This window comes from Pleurodeles waltl, chromosome 7 (assembly GCF_031143425.1).
Source record: "Pleurodeles waltl isolate 20211129_DDA chromosome 7, aPleWal1.hap1.20221129, whole genome shotgun sequence".
NCBI classification, from domain to species: domain Eukaryota; kingdom Metazoa; phylum Chordata; class Amphibia; order Caudata; family Salamandridae; genus Pleurodeles; species Pleurodeles waltl.
Window position 1 is genome coordinate 1381473462 of NC_090446.1, and position 26086 is coordinate 1381499547.

A 26086-nucleotide genomic window follows, 5' to 3' on the forward strand; every position below is an offset into this window, starting at 1 on the left:
TAGTGTTTGAATAGCTCGCCCGTTTGCACTGCTTTACCTTTTGGCCTGTGTTGATTAATGAAGAATACATTTTCATACTTTGCTTGCTGATTGCATTAAATTGATTTGTTGAAATCCACATAAGCTCAGTTTAGTCATCCAGAAAGACTTGTTGGCTGGAGTTGCAGTTTAGATAGGTTATTACTCTGAGGCATCAGTTTGGAACCTTTCAGGTGACACACAATCCCTCCAAGATAGCATCCTTACTAGGTTGCCTGTCCCCCAGGCAGATGGAGAACTGTTATTGAGTGAGAGGGTACTCCTAACAGAGGGAGCCATTCATCCTCCTCTTTCCCTTTCATTATCTTTTGTGTGTCACATGCCTTGGGCAACTTCTGTATCCTTGCTGTTTATTCCTGTTCTGAACTTGCTTCTCCGACTCTTTCATTGCTTGTATTCCAACTCAGTAATCCTCTTCATTTTCTCTGTCTCACACCTTCTCCCCTTTACCTCTGCCTGTATGCCTATGACTGGCTTTGTCTTCTCTCTATTTGGATCTTTCTTTCTTACCACTGGTATGTCTTCCTTCTCTAGGCCTGAAAACTTTCACTCTAATGTTCATAGTTGAGCTTTGATGGACAAACATTCTGTAGGCTCCTTTCAACCTCTTTCTCACTCTCCTCTGGTTGTCTTCCTCTATAGGTCTGCAGGTGGAGTTTATAAACCCCATTTTTGAATTCTCCAAAGGCATGCGGCAGATGCAGCTGGATGATGCAGAGTATGCACTTCTCATCGCAATTAATATCTTCTCAGCAGACAGACCCAATGTCCAGAATCACCAATTGGTGGAGAACCTTCAGCAGCCGTATGTGGAGGCCCTACACTCTTACACGCGTATCAAGAGGCCACAAGTAAGGAAGCAATGTCAGAAACATCTGTAGCAAAAGAGTATTCAAACATATCACAGAGACAAAGAAAGATCATGGACATGGGAAACATAACACACATACTGTTAGCAGGCTACCCTAACAAACAGAAAAATACAAAACACATCTGTCGGACTCTAGATACAGAGAAATATCATACATACACCTTCCTGTAAAGAAGCAAGAAAGAGAGAAACACAGATCGAACCATATACATCCCCTTACGAAGAGACCCCATATAAACGTAGTAATACAAGCACCCACACACGGGAATCAAGAGACTGTAGATGTTAAGAAATGCATCTAAAACTAGCCTGCATCAGTAGTCCTCAAGTATGGAGAAACAGCCATAAGTACCTTTTCATTGAGAACATATTTGCCATCTACTGAAATCTTAATCTTAATCTTTTTCTTTCAATAATTTAGCAACATTAAATCTTTGCTTTATAAAACCTATCTGACTTGACACCAAATGCAAATTATACATCAAGGGCCAAGGTACAGTGAAACAGAACAATATATCTGCAAGTCTTGTAATTATAGTACAAGTTCTCTCTCTCTTCACAACACTTGGATTTTTCAAATGTCCATTCTCGCTGATTGATTAGACTAAAGAATACACCTTTAATCAAAAATGGAACCTGGAAGTTTTGACCTTCCCTTCATATACCACCCCCTGGCCCGATGCTTTTGCCATACTTAAGCAATAAGCCTACAAATTTACTAAGTGTGACTAACTTTTATTTTACCACCCGTTTCCCTTTCTTGTCTGCTATGTTGATAGATTCCCAAGCAGGAAAATAATGAGTCTAGGGGGAGTGGATCTCTAATCAAGTGGGCAGATTTGGATGTGGAAGTGTCAGTTGTGCTAACCAGCTTGACATCAACAAGTAGGTGTTTGGAAATAGGCCAGACCCAAACTGATCACTGACTTTGGTGCTAGTGTCTAAAGCTTATAGTTTATAGAATGTGTACATTAGGTGATGGCTCTCTTTAGTTCTTCTGTACTGTCTCTGTAAAGCTGATGCATTGGCCAGACTACTCAATTGTGAATTTATAAGGCTTGAAAATAATATTTAACGGGATTTTACTCCTGATGCAGGATACCATCCATCTGCAACAGACATGTTAGACACATCTTTTCGTGAAGTGAGCACCGGTAAATGAAAGAATATCTGAAGAATTAAAATAGCCAGTGCAATCAAAGTTAAACATCAGGTTAATTGAAGTGTTTACATTATGGAGAATATTTTAGTAGTATTACATTTATTATTGTTTTTTTTTTTTTTTTTTTTTTTTTTTTTTTTTTTTTTTTTCACAACGTTGTGGCAGTGACACATTAGTCTGCTTTACAGATGCTTGACAGAACATCAACTATTTGAAGAGCAAGTAATAATAAAGCATTAGTGTATGAATAGGTCAGCAAGTCATAAAAGTTCTCAAAGAGAATTTGAGGTTGGTTGAACTCCCAGTTCAGTATAATATGTAACAGAAATCAGCATGAATAGCTGTTGGTTGGAGATTTCAACAGTTACAAATGTGTTGAAGGACTTAAGTTAGTTGTGAACTGGTAGGGAGGGAACTTCAGAAAGATCTTTCGTCACAGAAAAATACTTTTTTTTTTGCACTAGAGAAGATTTTAATCTAGGTGTTTCAAGGAGTAATGAGGAACTGCTCCTCACACCTCTGGTATTCTGAGATGTTGGAGAGTTCAGCCAGTTATGGAAGATGAAGATTTGGTTGGATGGCTTTGTAATTGAGTCATTTGTTTTTGTTTTTGATTCTTGCTGGGGTCGTAATTCAATGTAGTTCTTTCCTAATGGGCATGATATAATCAAATTTGCATATGGGACACTGGGTCATTCTAGAGATACCAGCATTAAGGAAATTCTTTTTTTTAAAGTGTATGGCACAATTTGTAGTAGGAGTTGGGAGGGATTCGTTTTTTGAGGTGAAGTAGTTGAAAGCTTGTTGATTTGGCAATGCGGTTTGTGTGTAGTGAGCAGTAGTGAAGTTTCAAGAGTAAAGCCCAGAGATTTCATTGAATAAGCTAGACTACCAAGTATATTAAGTAGTTTTAAGTGGCATTTGTTTCTGTGTTTGTAGAAGAAAATAGAAATTATTTTTGGATGGTGTTTAGCTGCAGAAAGTTGTTTGAGTCCGGTATGGGTGTGGCTGAAGGTGTGATGTAAAGTTGTGTATCATCTGTAGTGCATGCTGATGGATGGAAACACTTGACCCCCAAAACATCTGATTTGGGGACTCATGATTCTGAATAAAGCTGAAGACAAATCTGGGAGAATGATGAAGCACAGGTTGCCATTTATTGACAAGAATATGGCGGATCTTCATCGTTGCTGTTCTTCTAGCCGTTAAAGTTAGACTGTTTAAGTGAAAAAATTGAACATTCTTCACTGACTGATTCTCTGTGCTGTTCTTAAAAGATATAATATTTTTAAATATCTTCCTGTTATCCACATAAACAAGACCTGCCAAAATAAGCAAAAATTCTTATAATTTTTTATTAGTCAGTTTATTACACACAAAGTACATTTGGCTGAACACCACTATGAGGCAACTTAAGAAAAAAACAAGTATCAATGATGCCTCCTAATAGAAACACTACATACAGTGAAAATAGACTCTGTTTATTTAGAAAACCTTAGAAGTTGCACTTTCTCATCATGCGCAGCAGGGTGACAGTCTGAGTTTTTATTATATCTAATTAAGATCCTGGGCAGAGCTGTGCATTCTACAAATTTATTAGTGGCTTTAAACACCAGTGTGCACAGACCTAGATCTCACCCAAGCTTTCTCCTGCTAATGATACTGATACATAAGTCATACAGAGGGCAGCCACATACCACAGAGTTGATATGCATGTTGTCCAAAAAAAGATGACTTCCTGGTCGAAACATTATCCAAAACTCAGTGCTTCCTTTAGGTCCTCCCTATGCTTAAGGTTATGCTCAAGACCACCTCTGAGACCTTTAAAGATCCCATTAAAGCAAGGGTAGTCATGCTTAGGGTGGATAAAAAAACATAGAGTAGTCTTTAAGGGTTGGTTTTTGTCTCCTGAATTCCACATGTTGTACAAAAGCACATACCTTAGCACGCAAATGATTTTATAGTGCTGTGGGAGGGCTGCTGCATTCAATCAACTGACGTTTGAGGCAGAAGACTTAATTAACATGACTGTAAAAGTGTAATGAGCATGACTGAAAACAAGGTGCGTGAACACATTATTAACTTGATAGATTTTTCCATACTTACTGGCCAAACACATGGATACATTTTGTTTTGGTGATTCTAGCAAACTAGAGTTTTGTTTCCTCCAGTATTGAATCTTTCCTAAATTCACATGCTCGAATCAACTGTAGTCTAGCCAGATATCCCATTGTAAAATCATAATAGCAGTCCCATTTTAAATGTGCTTTTGAGGCTGTAACACTAGCTCTTGAGTAGCAAGTGACATCAGTTAAAAACAGACTAAACTTCAGCCAGTCAGACCGAAGACCACTCCCTGCACTTTGTATGTGAAGGTAGTTCCTTTGAGCTCTGCTCAAATCACCTCAGATAAGGTATTCTTTGAGCTTTTGTCCTACTCTTAAGGTACCTTTTATACTTGTTTCAGAGGCATTTCATGTTTCCGAGAAACTACTTCAGGATGTCGAACTACTAAGAAGATCCTTTTCTGACACCGTAGCTTTTGTGTTTTAAAAGTGGTTATATTCTGATGACCCTAACAAAGATTGTATGTATTACCTCCCTCTGTCTCATAAGGCTTAAGATTGCAAGATTTGAAGACCATGTTCCGACTAAAGCTTTAAAGGATAGGGAAGCAAGAGTTCTTCTTTGGTTTCAGAAATCGAAAAGGCTAGCCCCCTCAGACAAAGTCTGAGTCATCTTCAAGGGGGGGGAAAACAAAAAGGACCAAAATAGGTCTCATGCTAAGGAAAAACCTGTCTTGGCAGTGGTTTCAGGGGAGGAGTGTGGTAGGGCTCTTGTTATTGGAACAAGACTGCTGGTTTCGGGGTGGCAGCACCACCGTTTGTGGGTGACTGAGTCAGTCCCACTCTGTCTTGGCAGCTGTCGACCCAACCTTCACCCAAACATAGAAAGCAAAGGTGATGTGGGGCAGCCTGACACAAGAAACTCAATGTTCGCTCAGGGGAAGTCATGGTCGGCAAATCTTACCCCTTTCTCTTGTTAGTAAAAAAAAAAAAAAACACACACGTTTTCAATACATTTATTGAAAAGACTGCAATCTACGATAAAATATGAGCTGCAATTATTAGGGCAATGAGACATAGCAGGATTAGGATTGTTATGACCAGTGAGAAGAAAATAAACAACCCCAGCCACTTGGAATAACATAAACATATGAATTCTACCTAACCCCTACCTCCTAAGCGAGAGCATAGCGGTGATAGCCATTCTGTCTGTACTTAGTCCATGAGAGGAGCACCCATCCACATTACCTGGAAAATAGGCATCTGCCCGCCATCTCCTTAGCTGGTTGTACAGAGTTGGCCGGAATGACCTCCCTGTTTTCCCTTGGCCTCTACAATATTTTTATAAGAGGCATATTTCTGTTCCGTGATATAGGCCTGACATGGGCCAAAGTGTCGGACTGTTTATGTAGTTTTGTGGCGACAATGCTAGCTGAATTATCATGTACTGCTCTTGTCAGCGATACATGGTGAAATATTTTTCACAGAAATAACACATTCACAGAATCACAACTGATTAGAAAAATAAAGCATCCTTGCTGAAAAGCAGGCTAACTAAAAATGAACAAAACTGAATAAATGAAATCAGAACACATATGTAGGTAAAAGGGCACAGACCACAGGCCTAAGCTAAGCTAAAATATGTGTGACCAAGCAAAGTGTAAAATGAACGTACGACCGGAGGGACCATCTACTTTAAACTAGGGTGTTAAAAATTCTGAATGGCGCAGCAGATCTCATGAAGTAACGCACACCCTTATAAAGCCAGTGCTTCAACTAGAGCCATCTCCTTCAAAGAAGCCACATACTTAATCAAAGGCTTCATTTTCAACAAGCACTGTCGAGGAGCAAGAAGCAGTCTACAGCTGCCTCAACAGTGAATTATACATCAGCAAGAACTTGTCAACAGCACTGATGTTGACAAGAACAGAGAAGACCAATGAGACCGCTTTTTCTTCAGCAAAGCATCATTAATGATACAATCTATAAAGAAATTGTCAATGACATCACTATCAATGACTGTTTCAGCACAAATGCTGTCACAGACTGAGGAACTCCAGTATATTAATTTCAGAGTTTGGGGGTACCATTAGAAATCATGCCTCAACGTACTTCTTCAGTCAAAATATCTGAGCAACCACCTGCAATTCTGAAGGTTCAGAGGACGAAGGACCATGTGCTCCTGCATACAGCCCTGGTCAACTGAGAGAGACATGCCAAGAGTACAGTGATGACCAGGATTATCCCACATCAGCACCACAGGCTGAAGAAAGGGAAGAGACATTTTATTCAATGTTGTACGAACATTTCAGAAAAGACTTGTACCCTTCTCACTGGCAAGCTGATCACAAACATGGCCCCTTCTGTGAGGAAAACCGTACCCTTAACGAGACACAGTCCAAACCAGATAGCCTTGTTTGGGAACTCAGAATGTTGATGGCAGATTACTATAGGCAGTTTCCCGACAAAGGCCAATCAAACGTTGCATCACGTTATCAGAATCCACAAAAGATACCACAAACACATCCTGAATTGCGGCATTTAGAACCAGTTGCCCGGGCCATATTGCCGCCTCAGGTGCCAAGACCAGATGGGTTTCACAAACGATGACACTCATGACGAAGGAAGACACTTCTCTCCCAGAAGGAGATTACTATGTAGCTCCTTCATCAGATTCTGTAGTGCCGGCACCTGTGGACTTTGTATCAGATGACAAAGAAGGATTTCATGCTATTATTGGAAGGGCATCTAAACCTTTTGATTTACCTTTATAAACAAATAATGTAGATTGTTTCCTTCACGACCTCAGAGATCCACCAAAAGTCAGAGAAATCAATACAATTTTCAACTACATATGGATCGAGGGGCTCGAACTCAGGCAGAACCCAGCTATAATGTTAGCAGTGGTCCTGTACCTAGATTATAAATATAAGACGCTGCATACTACTTCAGTCTGCTAAAGTTGTCATCCGAAAGCAAACTCGGTAGTTATGCAAGTGGCACAAAGTAGGCCTAGAAATCCTTCTGCCCCCTCTATTTTGTCCTGGAAAGAGGGGGTGTAGGACTTTGGATAATATCAGGAAGAGAATATCCACAACGGCTGCAACTACAATCGGAGCTGCTTGCTCTCTGGCTTTTTTAGGCCGTTTTAACTGGACCTGCTGTTCGATTTATTTGCCAGAAGTTAAAACAAATGAGGCTGTACTTTTTTTTTTTTCTACAGGAAGGAGAGTGAACCTCAGCAGTTAATAACAATGCATTTATGGATATAGCAACTTCAGGTTTCAGACAGCTTTTCGGAGCAGCAAGAAGCCAAAGGTGGCTGCGCTATACATCGTTTAGACCAGAGGTGCAAAGTAAGATTTTACATATGTGATTTGATGGCAAGTCTCTTTTTGGAAATCATGTAGATGAGGTGTGCCAAGGTATAAAGAGGAACACTGAGTCATCAAGATACCTGGGAGTCCTCCAGCATGCAGCAGCCCTTTCGGCTTTATGGAGATTGGACAATTAGTCTATAAGGGTGAAGCATCATGTGCAACACCAACCATGCCTCAGAATAGACCATCAATGCATATTCCGGAACCACTCCACGAAGAAGTGTTACACAGTTCAGATCACAGAATACTGGGAAGAGGTGCTAGCGAACTACAGGCACTGGTCTCTCCGTTCCACATCACCCTCTTCTAGTAGGTGAGGAAAATTCTTATTGCGCAGGATGGAAATTCATTACTACAGACGGATAGGTCCATAATTTAGTTGAGAACAGACATTATTTAGAATTTATCCAGAACCCTCCAAGAACACCACCAGCCAGAAAGCAGCATCTAGATCTCCAGAAACTGCAAGAGAAATTTCTCTCTGTGATAAAGGGTAAATATTCTCATTCATTTTTAATCAGAAAAAGTCAGAAAATTGGAGACCAATTTTGAATCTGTACCAGCTCAATGATTTCCTTAAAAAAACAAAGGTTTGGGATGGTATACTTGCAGGATATTCTCCATCTGCACAGGGAATCAGAATTTATGACCACCCTACCATACCTATTTTCACATCTCTGTTCACCCAGCCTATCAAAAATATTTGCCTTCCAGGTTGGCTAGTTGCTACTATTTTCAGGGTTCAGGATGTGACTATGCAGTTTAAAGTCAGCCGCTAGGATATTTACGAAATATATGTCAACAGTTGTGGCATTAACAAAATGCATGTCAGCAGTCGTGGCAAACTTGGTTATAAAGTATTTCTCTATTTGGACGACTGGCTGAAAAAAGGCCCAACATATAATTTAGACACGAATTCAACGCCAGCATGTCGGAACCAGTCCAAAAGATTGGGCCTGAAAGTCAGTTCCCAAAAATCAACGATCAATCCACAGACCAAAATCCAATTCCTGATTTCAATAATAGATACATGAAAAGGAGGAACATGGTTTCCTTCCCACTAGAGATTGCACAAATTGCTAGATTCAACAATTCAAATTCGACACCAAAAATGTATCGCTTCATACAACTCTTAGGCATGATTCCATTCTGTCGTCTACTGATGAGACTGCTCCAAGAAGGTTTTTACTGTCAGTGGGTCCAAATAGAGGGATCCTTCGAGAACAAGAATTCCAAACAGATTCTTTGATTCCTAGATATAATAAGAGGCCTGAAACTCTACTTGGACGAGACTAAAAAAAGAAATAGAAAATCCGATCAGCTTTGGGAAGCTATGCAAGAGAGAAGGCACTTCCAAACAGGGTCTAGTCTACCCCAATGAGTTGTAGCCCCTATGTCTTTTTGCCGTACAAAAGCAGGCAGACCACTGCACAGCAAAGTGGTAGCTCATTTTCTTTCTTCTACTACTTTGATGGAGTGTTGCTAACAAACATATGCAGTGTGGCATCCCTGGAGAATGCACACACTATTATGCAACATTACTGTCTGTAGGAGGCAGCGCATAGCGATGCAGCAGTGGACCAGTCTGTGTTACGTCATCTTTTTAATTAGGGTGAGCCATACTTTATTTTTCTCCATTCATAGGCTTAATTTATTCTGAATGTTGTGCACTGCTTGTTACTCTGACTGAAGCATGTGAATCTATGAAAGATCCAATACTTAGAGAAGAAGAAAGTTACTTTATCGGTAATGGTAGTTCTCCAGTATCAGAATGTTTCATAGATTTCCATGCTACCCACCCCTCTCACTACGAGAGGCAGACCTTAGATTATTATTCCTTCACTCAAGTGCTTTGAAATCTGAAGGATGGTGGCCGCCCAGGGTTTGGTCTTCAGTCTGATAAACTAAAGGTTTGTGCTTTTCAAATGTGATCCTCGTTGTGGGAGGTAAAGTATTGGGAAATAGCGTGGCCGCACTTTATCTTTGACAGATGCTAGCTCTCTTCTCCGTCATTTACAGGACAGCAGCAGTGAAAAGCACTCCACTGACCCAGCTACATGACGTGTCTTAAGGAGTGGTGACAAACACGCTTGTTTTTTTTTCCTGACAAGATCCTCTTTGAAATTGCACAAAGGCACTAATAAATGGCAGAATTTTGTTGGCTTTCGCCTTTGTTTTACTTGAATTTTTCAGATCTGCATGTCTCAGCAATTTTTGTTTTGGGAGGCACAGGGAGAGACGACACTGAGACTCCAACCCTGTTCCCCAGGTTCCAAAGTTGCCAGCTGTGAATGTTTTGCCACATCCTCTCTCCAAAACAATCAGCATTTTTTGGGGATTTGTCTCCGTTTCCCCCACTGACTAACTCTCTCACCATCGAACCAACATTAACACCTTCCTCCCTTTTGTTTCCCTGAGTGCCCCTCGTGAGCACATGGGAAAGGCGTTGCCTTGGTTACACAGACTTTGCTGTTAGGAGGTGGGTGCTGATGGTTTGGCTAGCACTTTAGTCTATTTCAAGGCCTCAAAGTGAGGAGAGCACAGACAACCTATATTCCTCCATTATGCAACAAGGTCAAACTTGAAGCATTTGCCATCCCCTGCTGCATAAGGGCAGCAGCATTGTGCAAGGCGTGCACACGACCATCAGAAAGCCTCCCACTGCTGTCACTGCTGCAGTTCAGAGATGTTGCCAATGGACACCAACTTTGTTTTTGACGAACCAGAAATGTCACAGTTGGTGATATTGTATTGTTTTGTTAGCAGTCTAAGGCTGTTGTAGTCACAGTTCCCTTGCCAGAGTGCAGTTTCCTCCTCACCCTTTCATATTTAGGGTCTCCTTTCATTAGGTGTTGGGTTGCTATCTGGAGCGTTCCACGTTCTGCCAGAACCAACCTAAGTCTTTTCTCAGGAGGAGTAGGAGAGCTTCACAGACATGGGCATGATATTCTACTTTAAATACAATGGTATTGATTTTCTGATATCAGAACAGTAAATATCTTCCAACAGCTTACAAATCGAGCGGTCCACCCAAAACATGTCAAGAGCAAAAGTAAAAACCATAAAGGATGGAGGAAAGGAGGGGCAATGTGAATTTCATTGAAATGTAAAGTGGTGTGCTGTCAATATGGAGACACTGGAAGGAGTTGTCCTGAGTATTAAGGACATCGGTTCAGCCGCAACGGCAGACACCAGGGAAAGTGAGCAACCCCATGTGGTGCCCCTCCTGTCTGCAATGCCCTCGATATGAATGTTCCGTTCCTAATGTGTGCCGTCTGCTCAGTGCATAGCAACCGTGTCCAGTTAAGAAACCCACTGTCCCAGACACATCCTAGCCATGACCAGGTAGAGAAAGCCCCATTGAAGGGAATCAAAAGCCTTTTTGATGTCTGCAGCAAGCACCACCACCGTATGATAGGCCCTCAGGGGAGAGTACAGAACGTGGACCAAACGTCTGATGTTGGCCATTGTGCTGCAAGGATGCTGTTGAGGAGTATTTATTTTATATTTAAAACTGATAGTGGTCTGTAGGACGACAAGTGTTTGTTATCCTTAAACTTTCTCTGGAGCAGAACAGTAAAAGCTTCAAACATAATTGGAGGGGAGCTCGTCTAGCTCTCTGGCTGTATTATAAAACTTAGTCAAAATAGGCGATACATCATCAACAATAGTTACTACCTAGGGCTTTTATGGCCCTCCTATCTCCTGGTCTATTATGTCCACCTCAATCTTACCCCACTTCCCCTTCAGTTGGGCTGCCCTGTCGCCCCTTAACCTGCACGCCCTAGCGTCTATTAATTAAATTATGTAGTTCTTGAGTGACTGAGGTTTAAAGCTTAGATGAGAATAAAAGACCTGAAATGCTGCGTTGATTTTAAACTGCATGTATATTCGTTACCCTTCCGAATTCAGCCATAAAGTATTTCGGATTGTTGTCTGTTATTAGCTATCCAGGCAAGCAATCACCTGGCTTTGTAACATTCATCATGTGCTTTGGTGATATACTTACGGTAATAGTACCCCTTTAATTGTTCTATCAAACCAAATGGCCTTTTGCTCTCTTCACCCATTAGAAAAAGGATTGTGGATTCCACCTCTTTCTTACATGTTTGTAAGGTGTTCTTGTTGTGTGAGTTTGCTGTTAAGTTGTGCACGGACCACAGAAGTAGTAGTTTTGCATTGCCCCCCTGACCACCACCTTCAGTGCTTCCCACTACAGTAAGCGGGATGATGTTTTGTCCTCATTCTTAGCTAAGTAGTTATGAATGGTCAAAGACTGGATGCTCTAAGGCTTCAATATTGAGTTTCCAGGAAGGAATAGGTGTCCTGGGGGAAATCCCAGCTGAGTGTCCATAATAGTAGATTATGGTTTGAGTAGGCTTTGGCGAGATACTCTGCCTGAAGTACTCTAGTGTGCATACAACTGTTGCAGACCAATTTCTCCAAATATATAATGAGATTGTGCATTCTGGAGTAATGAGGATGTTCTCTGATAACCACATAGCACCCTCTCCAAGAGTCGGTCAAGCCCCACTTATGCATCCATCTTTGAATGAATTGAGCAGTTTTGTGACTCAGGGAGTGGTGCAGTGAGGGATTTGAGCTTTCCTGTGTTATGTCCACTATGCAGTTTTAAATCTCCATCTAGCACCAATGGGTATTGTAGAACAGAGGCTATATGAGGAGATAAAATCCAGGATTTCTTGCTGGTCGACATTAGGGGCATACAGGTTTACAAAAGCGGTATCCTTCCTCTCCAGTTTACAACCAAGCACACTGTATCTGCCTTTGGAATCAATTATGTTTATATGGGGGTAGGGAATGATTAGCTGGCAGTATCCAAATAAGCACCTTGCAAGAGAAGTGTGAGTAGGACTTGAGATAAACCCGATCTCACCATTGCTTCTGTAAAGCCAATCCCTCCGCCATAGTGAGATGCGTTTCCTGCAGGAAGGCGCCATGCGCTTCTCGTATCTTAATGTAAGCTTGCAATTTATATCTCGTGCTCTGGGAATTGGGGTCCCTCAATATCCAAGTGAGCATCTTGATGGAATGGCTACTAGCCATGATTCCCCCAGCACAAACAGCAGCAGTAGCCAAGCCCCTTAGTTTCTTTACCCACAGTGAAATTCCACCCTCGATGATGAAACTTCAGTAGGGAAAGAACAATTTTCCTAGAACATGGGAACCAAACAAACAACACCCCAACTAATCCCTCCCAGAACAATTACACGGACACACTGCCCAGACTTTTTAACCACATTTTCATGGGTCCCTAGGGGAGTACGTAACCACTGTCCAGGATGAACAGCTGCCTGGACTGTGAACACAGGAAGGAAACCGTTGTTAATTACAAAGCATCATTTAGATAATATAGTCTACAGTGTGTGGGGTATCCTAATCTTGACTGTGTTGGTGTCTGAACCAGCATAGTCAGAACCAGTGTCATTCTCTGAGCCAGCAGCACTCTCCAGCCAGCCACCAGAGTATGCTAGCATTGCGGCCAAAAAAGTTTCTTATCCTGGCCAGCTCAGGCCTTTTGCTGCATGAGATGCGCCCCACCCCAGAACGCGGAAGAGGTCTCTTGCACCTACAAGGTCTGGTGGCCTCATGCACCAAGCGTGTGTGCGGCTTCCATTGTCATAGTTAGCTGGCAATCCACTGCCAGATGTCTGCCACCTCAGTAAAGAAGCTAGACTTCCCATTCACTTGAACTTGTAGTTTAGCCAGTACTAAAAGAGCATAGGATAGTCCGAGTTTCTGGGACTTCTTTTTTGCAGCAGTAAATGAAGTCTTTTGTTTTTGCACTTGTTGCAAAGTTTGGAACTATTGAAGATGTGCTTGTCAGCTACGAAGGGCCCAGCACTGTGCACCTGTCATAATTTGTACATTGTGGTCCCAGTAGTATAGCAAATGTTCCACCAGAAGTCTGGGAGGCTTGCTAGGGTCCAGCGGATGCATAGGTATTCTATGTGCTCTTTCTGGTGAATAGATGTTTGATAGCCCCTCTGGTGCCACCACCTCCTGCAGCCAGTCCTCAAGGAAGGAGAACATTGACAACCTTGGATTCTTTCAGGCAGGCCCACCATTGACCCTACCTGAAGGGTTTTCCTGTACAGTAGCGTAGTACTTGGGGGAAGGACAAGTTCACAAATTGCTGTCTTCACTTTATGAACTAGGTTGGCCATCTTTCTATGGTCACCGTACAATAGTCCCATGTCGACCACTAAGGAATCTATTTTACACTTAAGCGCAGACAGTATGGCATCCAGCTCGTCCCCCGACGCCTGCACCATGGGCAAATCTGGTGATCCCTTCTCCTGCTCAGTGCTCTTGCCAGGAGGTAGCCCCACCGTGACCTTATCTTGGCACCCAGTGAGGAGGCAACAGGACACAGTGAGCTGTTAAACGCATGTGCTCCAACACCCCAGCAGTGCACTGCTGAAATGCCTCCAAGTAGTTGCTCTACGTGGCACTCTCTGCAAGGCACTCAAGTGTGGGGCAGCCTATCCAAAACTCTCACCATGAGCTGCCACTCCTGTGTGGTCGCCATCTTGTTAAGGCTGTTAGCGCCTCGATACCCTTGTGGGTGATTAGCTGCGCTGTATAAATCCTGATTGATAGAAAAGCTGCACCAAGCTGCCATCCTTCAGAAGTCCGTCTCAGCCAGTGACCCGTTCTCATAATGTCCATGAGTGGGTTCAGGCAGCATTTAGGGGTCAATAGGGGCTTCCCATATGGCAAGAAGAGCTCTCCGGTGACGGGAATTCATTGTAGTCCCTGGGTCCGAGAAAAAGCCCGCTCAAGCTGCTCCTCACACCATGATAATTGGCTCTACCCCATGCTCTAGCCATGAGATGATCACGTTGGGAGTTGAGTGGTGCATTTTTGACACATTTTTGCACAAGGTATGGTTCCATCACAGGTGCTTGAGGTGCATTGCAGGACCTGAAACTGAAGTGCAATTGTGCACACCGAAATTAACAGAACTGTGTTTCTGGCTTTGAAGTAAACTCTAAAAATTCTTCGAAGTACTGTGAGTATGTCTGGATTTACCCACATGTAGCCAAACGTTTCCCCATAGCATAACAATGGCCATGAGGTCTAATGTTAAACTAAAATCTATAACCCAGGACCGAGGAGCTACAAGACTGTTTGGGATTGTTTTTCTGGCCCAGAATGCAATAGGCACTTAAACTATTCTATTCACTACACGGGATAGTGATTTTCTTTTCGGAAGTTAAGAGCTCTCCTAACCTTCGATTTTATTAAGTGTTACCCATATTTTTAAACTGTGTCTCTAACCTCACATTACCTACCGGAGGGAGCTTGTGTCTGATTGAATGTGCTGCTTGAGTCAAGCAGTAAAGGGGTCGTCCAGCTGGATTGTATTGTGGTAGGGGTGGGTGGTGAACTCTGCTCCGTTTGCAGAGTTTTTCCCACTTCGCATAGAGCGCGGAGTTCCAAAAAACTCAGCGTAGTGGGGTGGAGCGGAGTTTTTTCCTCGCTCGTGCTTGTCAGTGGTGAGCTGACGAGCGTGAGCAAGGAAAATCTTACCCAAGACCACCTCCCGGCGAGATTTCCCAACGCAATATGGTTGCGACCACTCACGTTGAGAAACCTTCCTTTCTCATTGAATTAGCTGCGGCTCGAGTAGAAAATCAACTCGAGCGGCAGAAAAGAAGCAGCGCCCTCTTGCGCTGCGCAGGGAGCTGTTCGCCCTGATCCTTCAGCGCAGGACAAACACCTGGCGCTAAAAATCAGTGGAAACGGTGTGACCTAACGCGCTCTGCCGAAAGCAGAACACCGTGTAGCACGGCAGAGTTTTTTTGGGCACATTGCAGAGTTGCACTACACAGTACTCCGCCCAGGCCTAATCAGTGGTAAATTACATTAATTGTTTCTGTTAGTGCCAAGCAATGTCTTATTTTCCTGGGACCTCAAGAAATGGCCTCAAGCAACATAAGGGCAACTAAAGTTCGGGGTGTACTCTTAATTTGAAGAAAGTAATACTAAATACTGTACTTCTAATTTAGTGCATGTTTAACTCCTTTGAATACCATCACATGTTATTTCACTCAGGTGCTTCACAAGTATTGGGATTCCGTTTTGAATGTGCTATATTGTATGAAATAATGTTTGAAATAAAATACTGGAGGCACCCATAAGTGTTATTGGATTTATTAAAATAATGATACTAAAGCAGCTATCCAATGGCAATCATCTTTCCTTTAGGTTAGTATTCGAATGTGTGCTCTGTGTTTTGTTTTACCTACAAACTGCTTTTTGATATCATGAAACAAGTAAACCATTTTAATACAATACATGGAGTATATGTAAAGGCATACTGTGAAGAAATTAAATCTTGTTTTCGAACTATGAAGGTGAATTGTTGTATAAGAATACTTTGTAGCTGTTACTAATATACCATGAATTCAAATGTTTTTGGAAACTAGATTCTACATTTTACCAATCCAATCAGAAAGTAGTATTTTTGAAAAAAACAGAGGGTTCTTTACTTCTCAGCTGCTATAAAGGTACAAATTAACTGAGTGTTGTGATGGATGAGCCGTTGCTCTGTATTTTAGGAGGTTTTGCAAGCTATACACCACTCTATTGGAAACCTTTACAGGCTCCAATGCTTGCGAGAAGACTGAAAATTGACTTCTATAGCAAAAAAATGCTACATTATCCAACTCCAAATGGGGTCTGCATACCTTCGAAGTGCTCATAAGGCAGCTTACGAAATAAACAGTACCTGGAGACCTCGGTTTCATATTGGCTGCAGGCCAGCAGCAGATCTACACTGTACACACTGGCAGTAGAGGTACACCTTTGTGAGAGGGAGTGGTATTCTGCTATAGTATCTCTGAAATCACCTGGAAGCATTGGATGGTGAAAGCTCCTCTGAGTTTGTCCTTGTATTAAGCAGAGTAGGTTCGTCAGGATAGTCTACTCTGATGCTGTGCTCTGCATGTTAGACTAGAATAGTCACTGGAGAGCCAATTAATCTTTTACTATAGGAAGATCTATTTTAACTTCTGCCAGTTTATCTAAGACTCAAAATTGCGCGTCGGGACACCAGAGCTAGAAATAAGATTAACACTATTGTAGTATATTTTGGTATGGATAGGAGTGCTTTTTATAGTTTTGCATTCTAGTGAATGAATTCTGAATTACTTCAAACACTTGAAAACTGAAAAGTATTTTTTTCTTTAGCACTGGGACATCAAACATCACAGCTAGTGCACCCACAGCTAGCAAACCGTTCCTCTTTTGCTATTCCTTTACTTGAACCTATATAAACTCTGCCAAAACACAAAAACGAGTCTTGCTGCTTGCCATATGTCACCTCCTTCTAGTGAAACTCTGTGCCCCTATAGAAGACTGCTGATGCACCTCACTTTGTAGCTGAGGTACCCCATCCTTTCTTTTCTCATCTCTGAGAAATGCACAGCCATTCTAACCCATTATGATTCTTGTTATTGCTGTGAGTGGCTGATTGTGTGGAAAGTGACCGGTCCACAGCAGGGGAATGTGTTCAGTTTAGAGTGTAACTGTGCTAGCTTCTTCTCCTTCTGTGAAGCATTGACACAAGCTGTCCTTGCTGCTAGCTTCTGCGTGCATTCATAATGTGTTTGTGCCCTTTCTCATCTCTGCTCTCCTCCTTCACAGGATCACCTGATGTTCCCGCGCATGCTTATGAAGCTGGTCAGCCTACGAACTCTCAGCAGTGTGCACTCTGAGCAGGTGTTTGCATTGCGCCTCCAGGACAAGAAGCTCCCCCCCTTACTATCTGAGATCTGGGATGTGCACGAGTAATGGCTGCTGGGAGGACAATGCAGCCCGCACAGCATAGCCTGCTCTCCATATGCCTTCTGCACATGAACGGTTTAGGATCGATTTGCTTAGTGAGCAATCGCAGATGAGACCTGAATACAGGCCAGATCCGGACTTGTGCATTCTCAGATCCACCTCAGCGCTCTCCCACCAAGTGGGCATAGAGAGCTTTACCACCCTCCTTAAGGGGATGGGCCAGGCTTTGATAGCACTTGCTAACCAGCAAGCACTTGGTTGTGACATTGACAATAGGCACTTCAGGAAATGCCACCTTGGACTGATGTCCCGCTGCAGCACGACGAGTATTAAACCTTACTTAATTGAAAGAACTGTCAAAGAGACAGACTTTTTAGTCCCAAGCAGTATCCAGTCATGGCCGAACATCATCTTCCTTCTTTAAGCAAACAGATGGGGTGACCATAGAACAGGCAGTGTCTGATCTTCCTGATTTGAGTTTTTCCATTGGATGCCCTACCCTTGACTGCCACTGGACATCTTTCCATTGCTCTTTGACATGCTTCTGTGGGTGACTGTCTGTGGAGCCATTTGTTGTGTGAGGGCTGAAAGCACTTTATGTCACCTGTAGCTCTGAAGAGTTTAATGGTGTGAGGATAGAGCACTTGAAGCGGACTGCAGATCTGGAACAGTTAGTCATGTGACACTAATACATTTCATGTTATCTGCATGTCTGGCGAAGTTAGTGATATGGAGTTAGCACACTTGAGTGAGACTGAAGGTCCAGGATGGTCAGTGGTGTAGGAATACCTAACATGAGATGAGCAGCAATAATGGCGATTTTAGTGATTTGACAATACAGAATAAGATGTTTTCTGAATGTCTGGAGATTATGGTGCAGGATCATACGATGGATGGTGAGCAGCAGATGTCAGATGTTCATGATGTGGTACTAGAGCATGTAAGATGAACTACAGATCTTGTGTTTGCTCATCAGGAGCTTCTGTGGCAATGTGCATGGAAAGGTTCATATGGGAAGGCATGGTCTTATAAGTATCCCATAGTGTCTGTGCTGTAAAGTGCTTGAGGCAGGGTGGCGAAATACAACCGGGGGAAGTAAAAGGGGTCCATTCTCCTGATAGCAGCATAATGCTCCAGTACCCCTTGTATTAGTATAAAGCAGGGCACATAACCATTACCCCTGAAAAGCTCTATGTAGAGTAGTAGTAGTACCCCAACATAAAGCCTGGAGATACAACTACTACTGTTGGTGGCATTAAGCAGTATTGAGAGGCACTGTAACCTTTGATACTAGTGTAAGGCACTAGGCTATAACCACTTGAAAAGCAGAGCTGTCTTTGAAGGCCATACATGTTGGACCTCATTTTGGCTTTGATTGTTCATTGGAGGGTGACTATAATTCTAACCCTGGAGTAGACATGGTGTCCACTGCAAAGTCCTTCCCGAATGTTATAGTTGCCTAAGTAGAGTTTAGGTGGGTAATGCCTGTTTCCTTTAGTTCCCAGTATGACAGACCCTCCTTTGAAACGTAAGTGACCTCACCAGTTCCTAGACAGAGCTGTTGTGTCAGTAGATAAGTAAAAGAGCTCTACAACCATTGTAAGCACAGCCCAACAATGGGGTGAGCGATGAACACCAAATATATTCGATACAGGTAAGGGGACTATGGCACTATCTTTCATATATCCTCCATGACATGGACTTTAGAAACCTAGATCTACTTAGGAAAGTTTCTACAATTTACATCCTAAAGGTTAGGGTCAGAAATAGCAACAATCTGTTCTCAACACATGTCTCTGGTGTGTTGACAGATGTTCACTGGGCTACAAAGTTTACAAGAGTTAATTTTAATTTGCTTCCAAGTCGTCTTAGATTTGTGTGAAGGTGGTCAGGGCAGAGCAATTCTGGCATCAGGACATTGCGTAAATGATTAAAGAGCTCCTTTTTAAGGTGGTTCCTCGAATGTTGACTTTGTGGAAAGTTGAAGACCTGAGGGAGAGCATGTGAAAACAGCTGCCAGGAGGCATTGGAAATGTTTTCTTTTGCTCTTAGCCCTATGTGCTTTATACCACCAGGGCAAGATATCTTTCAGTCTACTCATTAGAATTTTGCCTCCGACTTTTTCTGAATTTTAAACTCGGCCAGTCTGTCCCTGACCGACGACTTCCTCCTTCCTACGGCATTGTGCTTGCAGGTTGAGATGAGGCTTTACAGACGCCATGGAGGAAAGAAAACAGTTCTTTGTCTTTTGGGCATTATTGTACCTTATTTTTTCAACGTTTGTTTAAGAAATGTATTTGCTTTGGTGGTACCCTGAGTGGACTGCGGACTGAGTGAGATGAAGTTGCGCTCTGGTTTGAGAACCTACAACAATGAATCTCTAAAGGTGACAGCCATGAAGTATCAACACAAACCTCAGGCTGACGTTCGATGATGTGCAGCACTTTACAAAAACTCAAAGTAAAATAACCCCTGGCTTTCTAAATGATCCCAACTCTCATGTACCTTTAAAAACGCAAATAGCAGTTTTGAGCCATATGTGTCCATAAGCATCCTGATAGGATGAACAAGAAGAATTGTGATATCAAGAGAAAGACCATAATGCAGAATTCTTTTATAGTGAATATATAGCTGTGGATGCAGTATGGGGACCAGGCTCTTTTTAGGTGCCTGTAGGTGGTTGCCTAATACTGACACTCTTCATTGATGCTTGTCTGAATACACTCATGGTGAGTGTTCTGCTGCCCCCTTTTCATTCTCCTTCTGAACTGAGTCAAGAAGGATGGCTAGTTTTATAGCCGCGATACTGCACCATGTACCAGTGCTTCGCTTGAGGCACACTGACACAGAGCTGCACTAGCCACATTTGTCTCTTGGCGAGATTAATTTTGAATGTTCTGCTGCTACATTAATAGGTTGGCACAACTTAGTGGCCACAATATTACTTGTTTCGCCAACCACAAATTTCCATTCGCTTTAAACTGTTCATCCATTGGACCCTCTTGATCTTCCTGCCTTCCGACCCTAGACTGCGGCTCTTCCTCTTGTACAGGCACGAAGGAGAACCCGTTTGCACCTCTTCTGGTCTGGGCATTGGTTTGCCTCTTAAATGTAATCACTGGAGTTGGCAGGCTGGGGGGAGGGAGGGCAGTTTGTTATTCTGCTCTCTTTCCTTACGTTTTGGCTCCCACTAATCTCCTCTTCAGGGGAAGTAAAACCAAAAATTTGCATTGGGTTACAGAATCAGTGCAGAAATGAAAGCTTACGCAAAGAAGGCATTAAACGAGGGTTGTGGGGGGATGGATTGTTGGATAAAATCTATTTATGAGCCGAACGGATCTTGATTTTCTTGGATCATTGTTCAAGACAACCAGGAGTTGTTTCCTGATCTTGAAGAGCGTTTAAGGTTTCGAGGTCTACGTGAGCCCAGTCTTATTTTGTTCTAGTCCTGACTTATATTGTGATGAAACAGGACAAGTCCCAGAATGCAAAGCTGAAACCTAGACTACATGACCTACGTATGCATGAGCTTGAGAAGCCTGTTGCTTAACATGAAAAGGGTACACCAGCCATACCCTAACATCCCGGACTGGGGAGAGGCAAGAATTCAAACCTTACTCTCTTTTTCTAGAGCAACATGAAAGGCATTGTGCTTGGTTTATGGATTCGGGACAGAAATGTAAGGGATAATATGGTGAGCTTTGACATTTGGTTGTGGGCTCAGCATTTCTTTGTTTTTGAAGTGGAAAAGAAGCACTTTTAATTTATATTATTTTAATTAGACCCTTTCCACCTCACAGTTTTATATAGAATCAAACCTCAACTGTGAAAGAGTAGAGTTATGCTAGGAAAATCATTTAAAGTCTAAGTGCTAACAAAGTTTATATTTGTATATAGTAGTAATTTAGAATGAATTGTAGTAGCAATGCACTGCAGCTGGTTTTGAATTGTTCCAGGTCTTTATCGGTTGTTTGGTGTGTGAAAGGTTTTGATTCACCCAGAGACCTCAAAAGTAAAAGGAAGAATATTGAAAATAACCAAAGCATGATCTCCACTAGGGTGACTGTTTGGCTGTTAATAATCTAATGGTTCCCAAACATGCAGACATTTACCAAGACCTCTGGAGTCTGTCATGGACAGAGCCAAAAAGCAGTGTTTTTTTTTTTTTTTAGTTCCAGGCAATGCGGCCACAGTAGTCATTCTGTGGTTGGAGAGCTGGGAGGCATTCTGTTTCTGAGCACTGTTGTATTGAAATATGTTTTACAACCATGCAGTAGATGAGAGTTGTTGAAATGCAGTCCCCAGGGGCCACAGTCATACCAGATTTTCAGGGTTACCATGCACCATGTAAATAATTATAGTCTTAATTCCTTGTATATAAATGTATTTCATGCTAATATTGCAAAAACCTGTTATGATTTCAGCCCTCAGGACTGTAGTTTGACATCCCTACGTCAAGTAGTAGGACAGGACAAATGTTCTTTTTTTTTGTCGTTCACAGTGTACAAATGCAAATAGGAAAGTGAGGCTACCTTTTTGGCAGCTCCACGTCTGATTTTAATGAGCAACAAAAGGTAGTAATTCCTCAGCCTCTTCTAAATGATCAGTTTGTGGTAGTTTACAGTTGATGTGCTGTTAAAAGTTTTGAGAAGAAATTGTCCTTTATATACTAGTTTGCCTCCACAGTGGTTTTAAAATGCATTTTTGCACTGCAGGTGAACTAAAAATAGTTTATTTTCCCCAAATATGCTCTAGGGCACATTGTTCCGCCCAAAACTGTGCTGATGTGGAATGTGACACATTGTTTTTAACTTCTGTCTTTGGCATACAGATGTATATCATTTCCCAGAATCTAGCCCCAGCCACAGCTCCCTAATGTGAGAAGCTTTAAGTATTTGCTTTGCCTTAATTTGAGAGCTACTGTTCATGCCTCCAAAGGCATGCACTAGTTAGACTCTCTCCCTCAGGATGCTCTGAATATGTGAATGAATGTGATGACAATGTTTACTTGGGTCCAGCCTTTGCTAGCCAGTTTCTGAAGCCCATGTGAGATCACTCTACGAAACAGATCCTTTGTTTTCTTTTTTTTCTTTCACTCCCATCCCCCTTGTTTCTTTCCCCACTCTACACAATGTTAATTCAGTGCTATTTCCACTTCAACCTGCCTCCTGAATTCTTCCTGAAGACTGCCAATAGGTCTGCAGTTACTGCCACTACAATCAAACCTCACTGTGCTAAACGTTAGGCATGCAGGCATTTTGGGGGAAAAGACTTCCTGAGGAGATGCTAACTGGTACCCTGTATTCAGCCTGTACTGACATGCGAAGGGTCTAAAAGGGTTGATGCTGCACTGCCATATTTGGTAAAGTCTTGTGAAATAAAAAGACCTGTTTAACACTGCCAAATGCCTCTTTTGTAACATAGATCGTCAGTTAATGTCTCACTTTACCAAGCAATCTCATTTGGAGCTTTTTGAAGTAGCTGTAAGGTGACACTCTACCACTATACAAAACAATTGTTAAAAAGTAAATGGTACAGTTTTCAATTTGTGTATGTGTAGCATAGGATATTTTTCATTCTTGTTGTCAGGGAGATCTGACTCCCAGGAACCGTCCCCTCAGTGCTCAAGTTATGTAAGCATATTATGCGATAAACATATTATAAAAAGAAAGTGACCTTTCCTTTCCCGGCAATGCATCTTTCCTAGATTGACATGCTTGAATCATTCCCCATAATCATCACAAGTGTGGGAAGGCAGCCTGTCCACCTCATTATGTTCCGCTAAGCTGACATTGAAGTGAGATGCTCTGATCTCTTCTTCCCTGAAAAAGCACCGTAGCTCAGAATGGTTTGCTATGCAGAAGTAGAGGGAGTTCTTACAGAGATCTGCTTTTCTCATACTTGATCTACTTCTAAATCGGGAATTGGATGAACATTGCTGCTACAGAAATATAATATTGCCTGTTGTAAAATAAGGGTAACTCTTGACACTTGTTCACTTTTGTTTAGGGTGTTACAGTTTATCACTCCCATTGCAGAATTGTGAAGTAGCTCTGAAGGCAGTTTGTGGGCAGTTGGTCCGTGGGAAAGCATTTCTTTGTTTTTGTTTGCTTTACAACATGGCTGAGACTGCCCGTCAAAGTTAAGGAGTCTATGCTCCAACCTTGTCAGACCGCCTCCCTCTAAGGAAACCAGCTGCCTTCAGGGACCATCTTCAGGTCTACTAGGGCTTTCCCAGAGCTCCTACACTTCTACTTCTACTGACCACATGCCTGCACACCACTGTGTGGATAGGTCCTCATGGGCTTCTAGCCCCAGCACCCCTGGTGCCACAGGGCTGCCTTGCAGGCTGCTCTGCTCAGTCCATCTGGGGACATCCTGTGCAGGGGGATTGCCATCGTTCTTCCCCGGAGTAGTGGATCAAGCAGCTGCACAGCAGCATATTTCAGAAAAGGACCATTTGCTGTTTGCAGCTTAAGGCTGCCTGCTGTGGTCGGACCTCTGTGTTATCTGTGGCTATGCCTGATGTATTATGCACAGAAGTCACTTATCCCACATTGGAACCACCCTATATCAGATGAAATTCTGGCCAGTCTTTTTGATTTGGGTCTACTAGCACCCAATTATTCTACATGATAGGATCTTCCTCAATACATCTAAAATATTCCTGCATGAGTGCAGGAAGCATAGACCACTTTAAAAAAAAAAAAAAAAAAATCATCATCCTTATCTTGAACTAGAAGCAGTAGCTGTAATTTTCTCAAACTGCAGGTCCAACCTCCATAGATTAACAGGCTAGCTGATTCCAAAGCTCCTCTCTTTGATAACATTAATTTAAACAATATAAAAGGCAGTATTTCAGCATCCAGCAAAAACTGACTAAAACTATCAGATTAAGCATTAACAAATCTATAAGTGGAGAAAAACATGAAGTGAAAGAGGCCTGTAAGATCTAAAGTGCCCAAACATGAAAAACATACATTGCTGGCAGGTTCCATCTCTCAGCATGCACAGTACTGACCGCATGCTTTGCAGGGTAAGTTCTTTTTGTTGTTGTTTCTTTTTGTTTGTTTCTGGCTTGTGCTAGTGGATCTGGGGAAGCTTCATTTTTTAGTCTCCCTATGTTTGTCTCTGCTGTTTGTAGGCCAAAAAAATGTCAGCTTACATTGGGCTTAGAGCCGGCCCTGTACATAACATTGATTGACTTTGTCAGTCTCATTTACATGCTTTTTTATTTGTTACTTTGTGTGGGCTTTACTTTCTCTTGCGTTTGTCTCTTCCCTGGAGCATGTACACATTGCTTGTGTCCTGCCACTACTTTCATCGTTTTGTTTAAGCACGCCCCAAGAGTGCATGTTTTTCCATCTATCTTCGTGGTGCACTTCTCCTACAACACCATGCATGTTTCCTTCTCACTCTTGGGCATCTTCCCCGCCTCCCTCTCGTGTGATTCTTCCCCACCTGCGTTGCTTTCTCACCATGTACTTCACCCCACACAGCTTCGCAATGCGCTCTCTTGCCCAATTGCTTTTCTCAACCTCCTCCATGTCTCTTTCTCGCTTGCTGTCTCTCGCATTTTGCTTCACTGGTCATGCTCTCCTGTTGCTTCCACCCTCCCACACACTTTGTGTGGCATTCCCCCCACCATGCTGCTTCTGCCCTGTGTTACTTTCACCCACGCTACTTTTTTTTTTTTTTTAGATACACCTGCTTGGTGCACACTCCTACAAAATGACAGAGGCGGTCGAGTCAAAGGCTTTTTTCTTTTTAGCCATGCTGCACTTCATTGAGGATGCTGTACAGCATAGCTAAAGCCCATTCACAAGGGTAAGTTGTACCAAAGGCGAAACCTCTTGGCTTTGCCAATGTTTGTTTAGACGTTTTTACTTCCGGATTGTGTTTAAAAAAAAAAAAAAACTCCATTTGGCATCTGAAAGATGTTTGAAGTGTTTCTTTTCTTTTTGGCATTTGTGAAGGGATTTTCTTCACAAACTACTTCACTTTTTTCTGCACTGTCCCTCCTGTGGCAGGAAGAAGGCTGCCCCTGACCCCGTTATGTGGGTGTGGTCTGCTTACCCCTCTTCACAGTCAAAGAATGCGAACCGTTTCAGAAAATGACAAAGAGCACTACATAACTGCAAAATGAATTGCCTAAGATGAAAAAGGTGTAATATCTTGGGCAGGGGAGCAGAGAAAGACCCACTGCGGTCTGGCCAGATAAGACAGGCCTCTCCTGCTGCATTCATGCACTCTTCAGACTGACTTCCAAAAGAGCTCTAGGCAGAAGCAGCGCCATGACCATCAATATGAACATTTCTGCCACTCCTAAAATAACTGTTCCGTGTCAAACGTCTCTGTCTAAGCATGGTTTGGAATCAACAATTTCAGCCTCCAAAGCCTGGACCTGTGCAGCAGGTACGATGTTGATGCAGAGAGGTCCCCATCTACCAAAAGTCTTCCACAGTTTCAAGTCAACTGATGGCCATATATTTGCCATCTAGCCACTCAACCTCGAAGTACAGGACGCCAAAGAGCTTGATGTTATATATATATTTTTTTTTTAAGTGAATTTATAAAAATGTTTTGCACTTAGAGCGAACGTATAGAAAGTAAAACAAACATTCATTAAAGGTAAACGAGTTATCAGTATGTTACATAGCACAGCATTCATGAAGATGGAAGGGCAAAAAAAATACTCATTGTTGATAAACACAAGATTATCGCAAAGAACACTGACAGCACACGGTTAAAG

General features: G+C 42.4%; 1 protein-coding gene across 5 annotated transcripts in view; it reads left to right on the forward strand.

Moving 5' to 3' along the window:
* LOC138246367 (oxysterols receptor LXR-beta-like) overlaps positions 1-22739 on the forward strand; it is a 98020-nt gene extending 75281 nt beyond the window's left edge. For all 5 annotated transcript variants that reach the window (XM_069200913.1, XM_069200916.1, XM_069200915.1 and 2 more), the window contains 2 exons: positions 682-890; positions 17194-22739. In XM_069200913.1, coding sequence (XP_069057014.1) covers positions 682-890; positions 17194-17340 — 356 coding nt within the window. In that variant the 3' untranslated portion in view covers positions 17341-22739. The remainder of the gene's footprint in view (positions 1-681; positions 891-17193) is intronic.
* The last annotated feature ends 3347 nt before the right edge of the window (positions 22740-26086 follow it).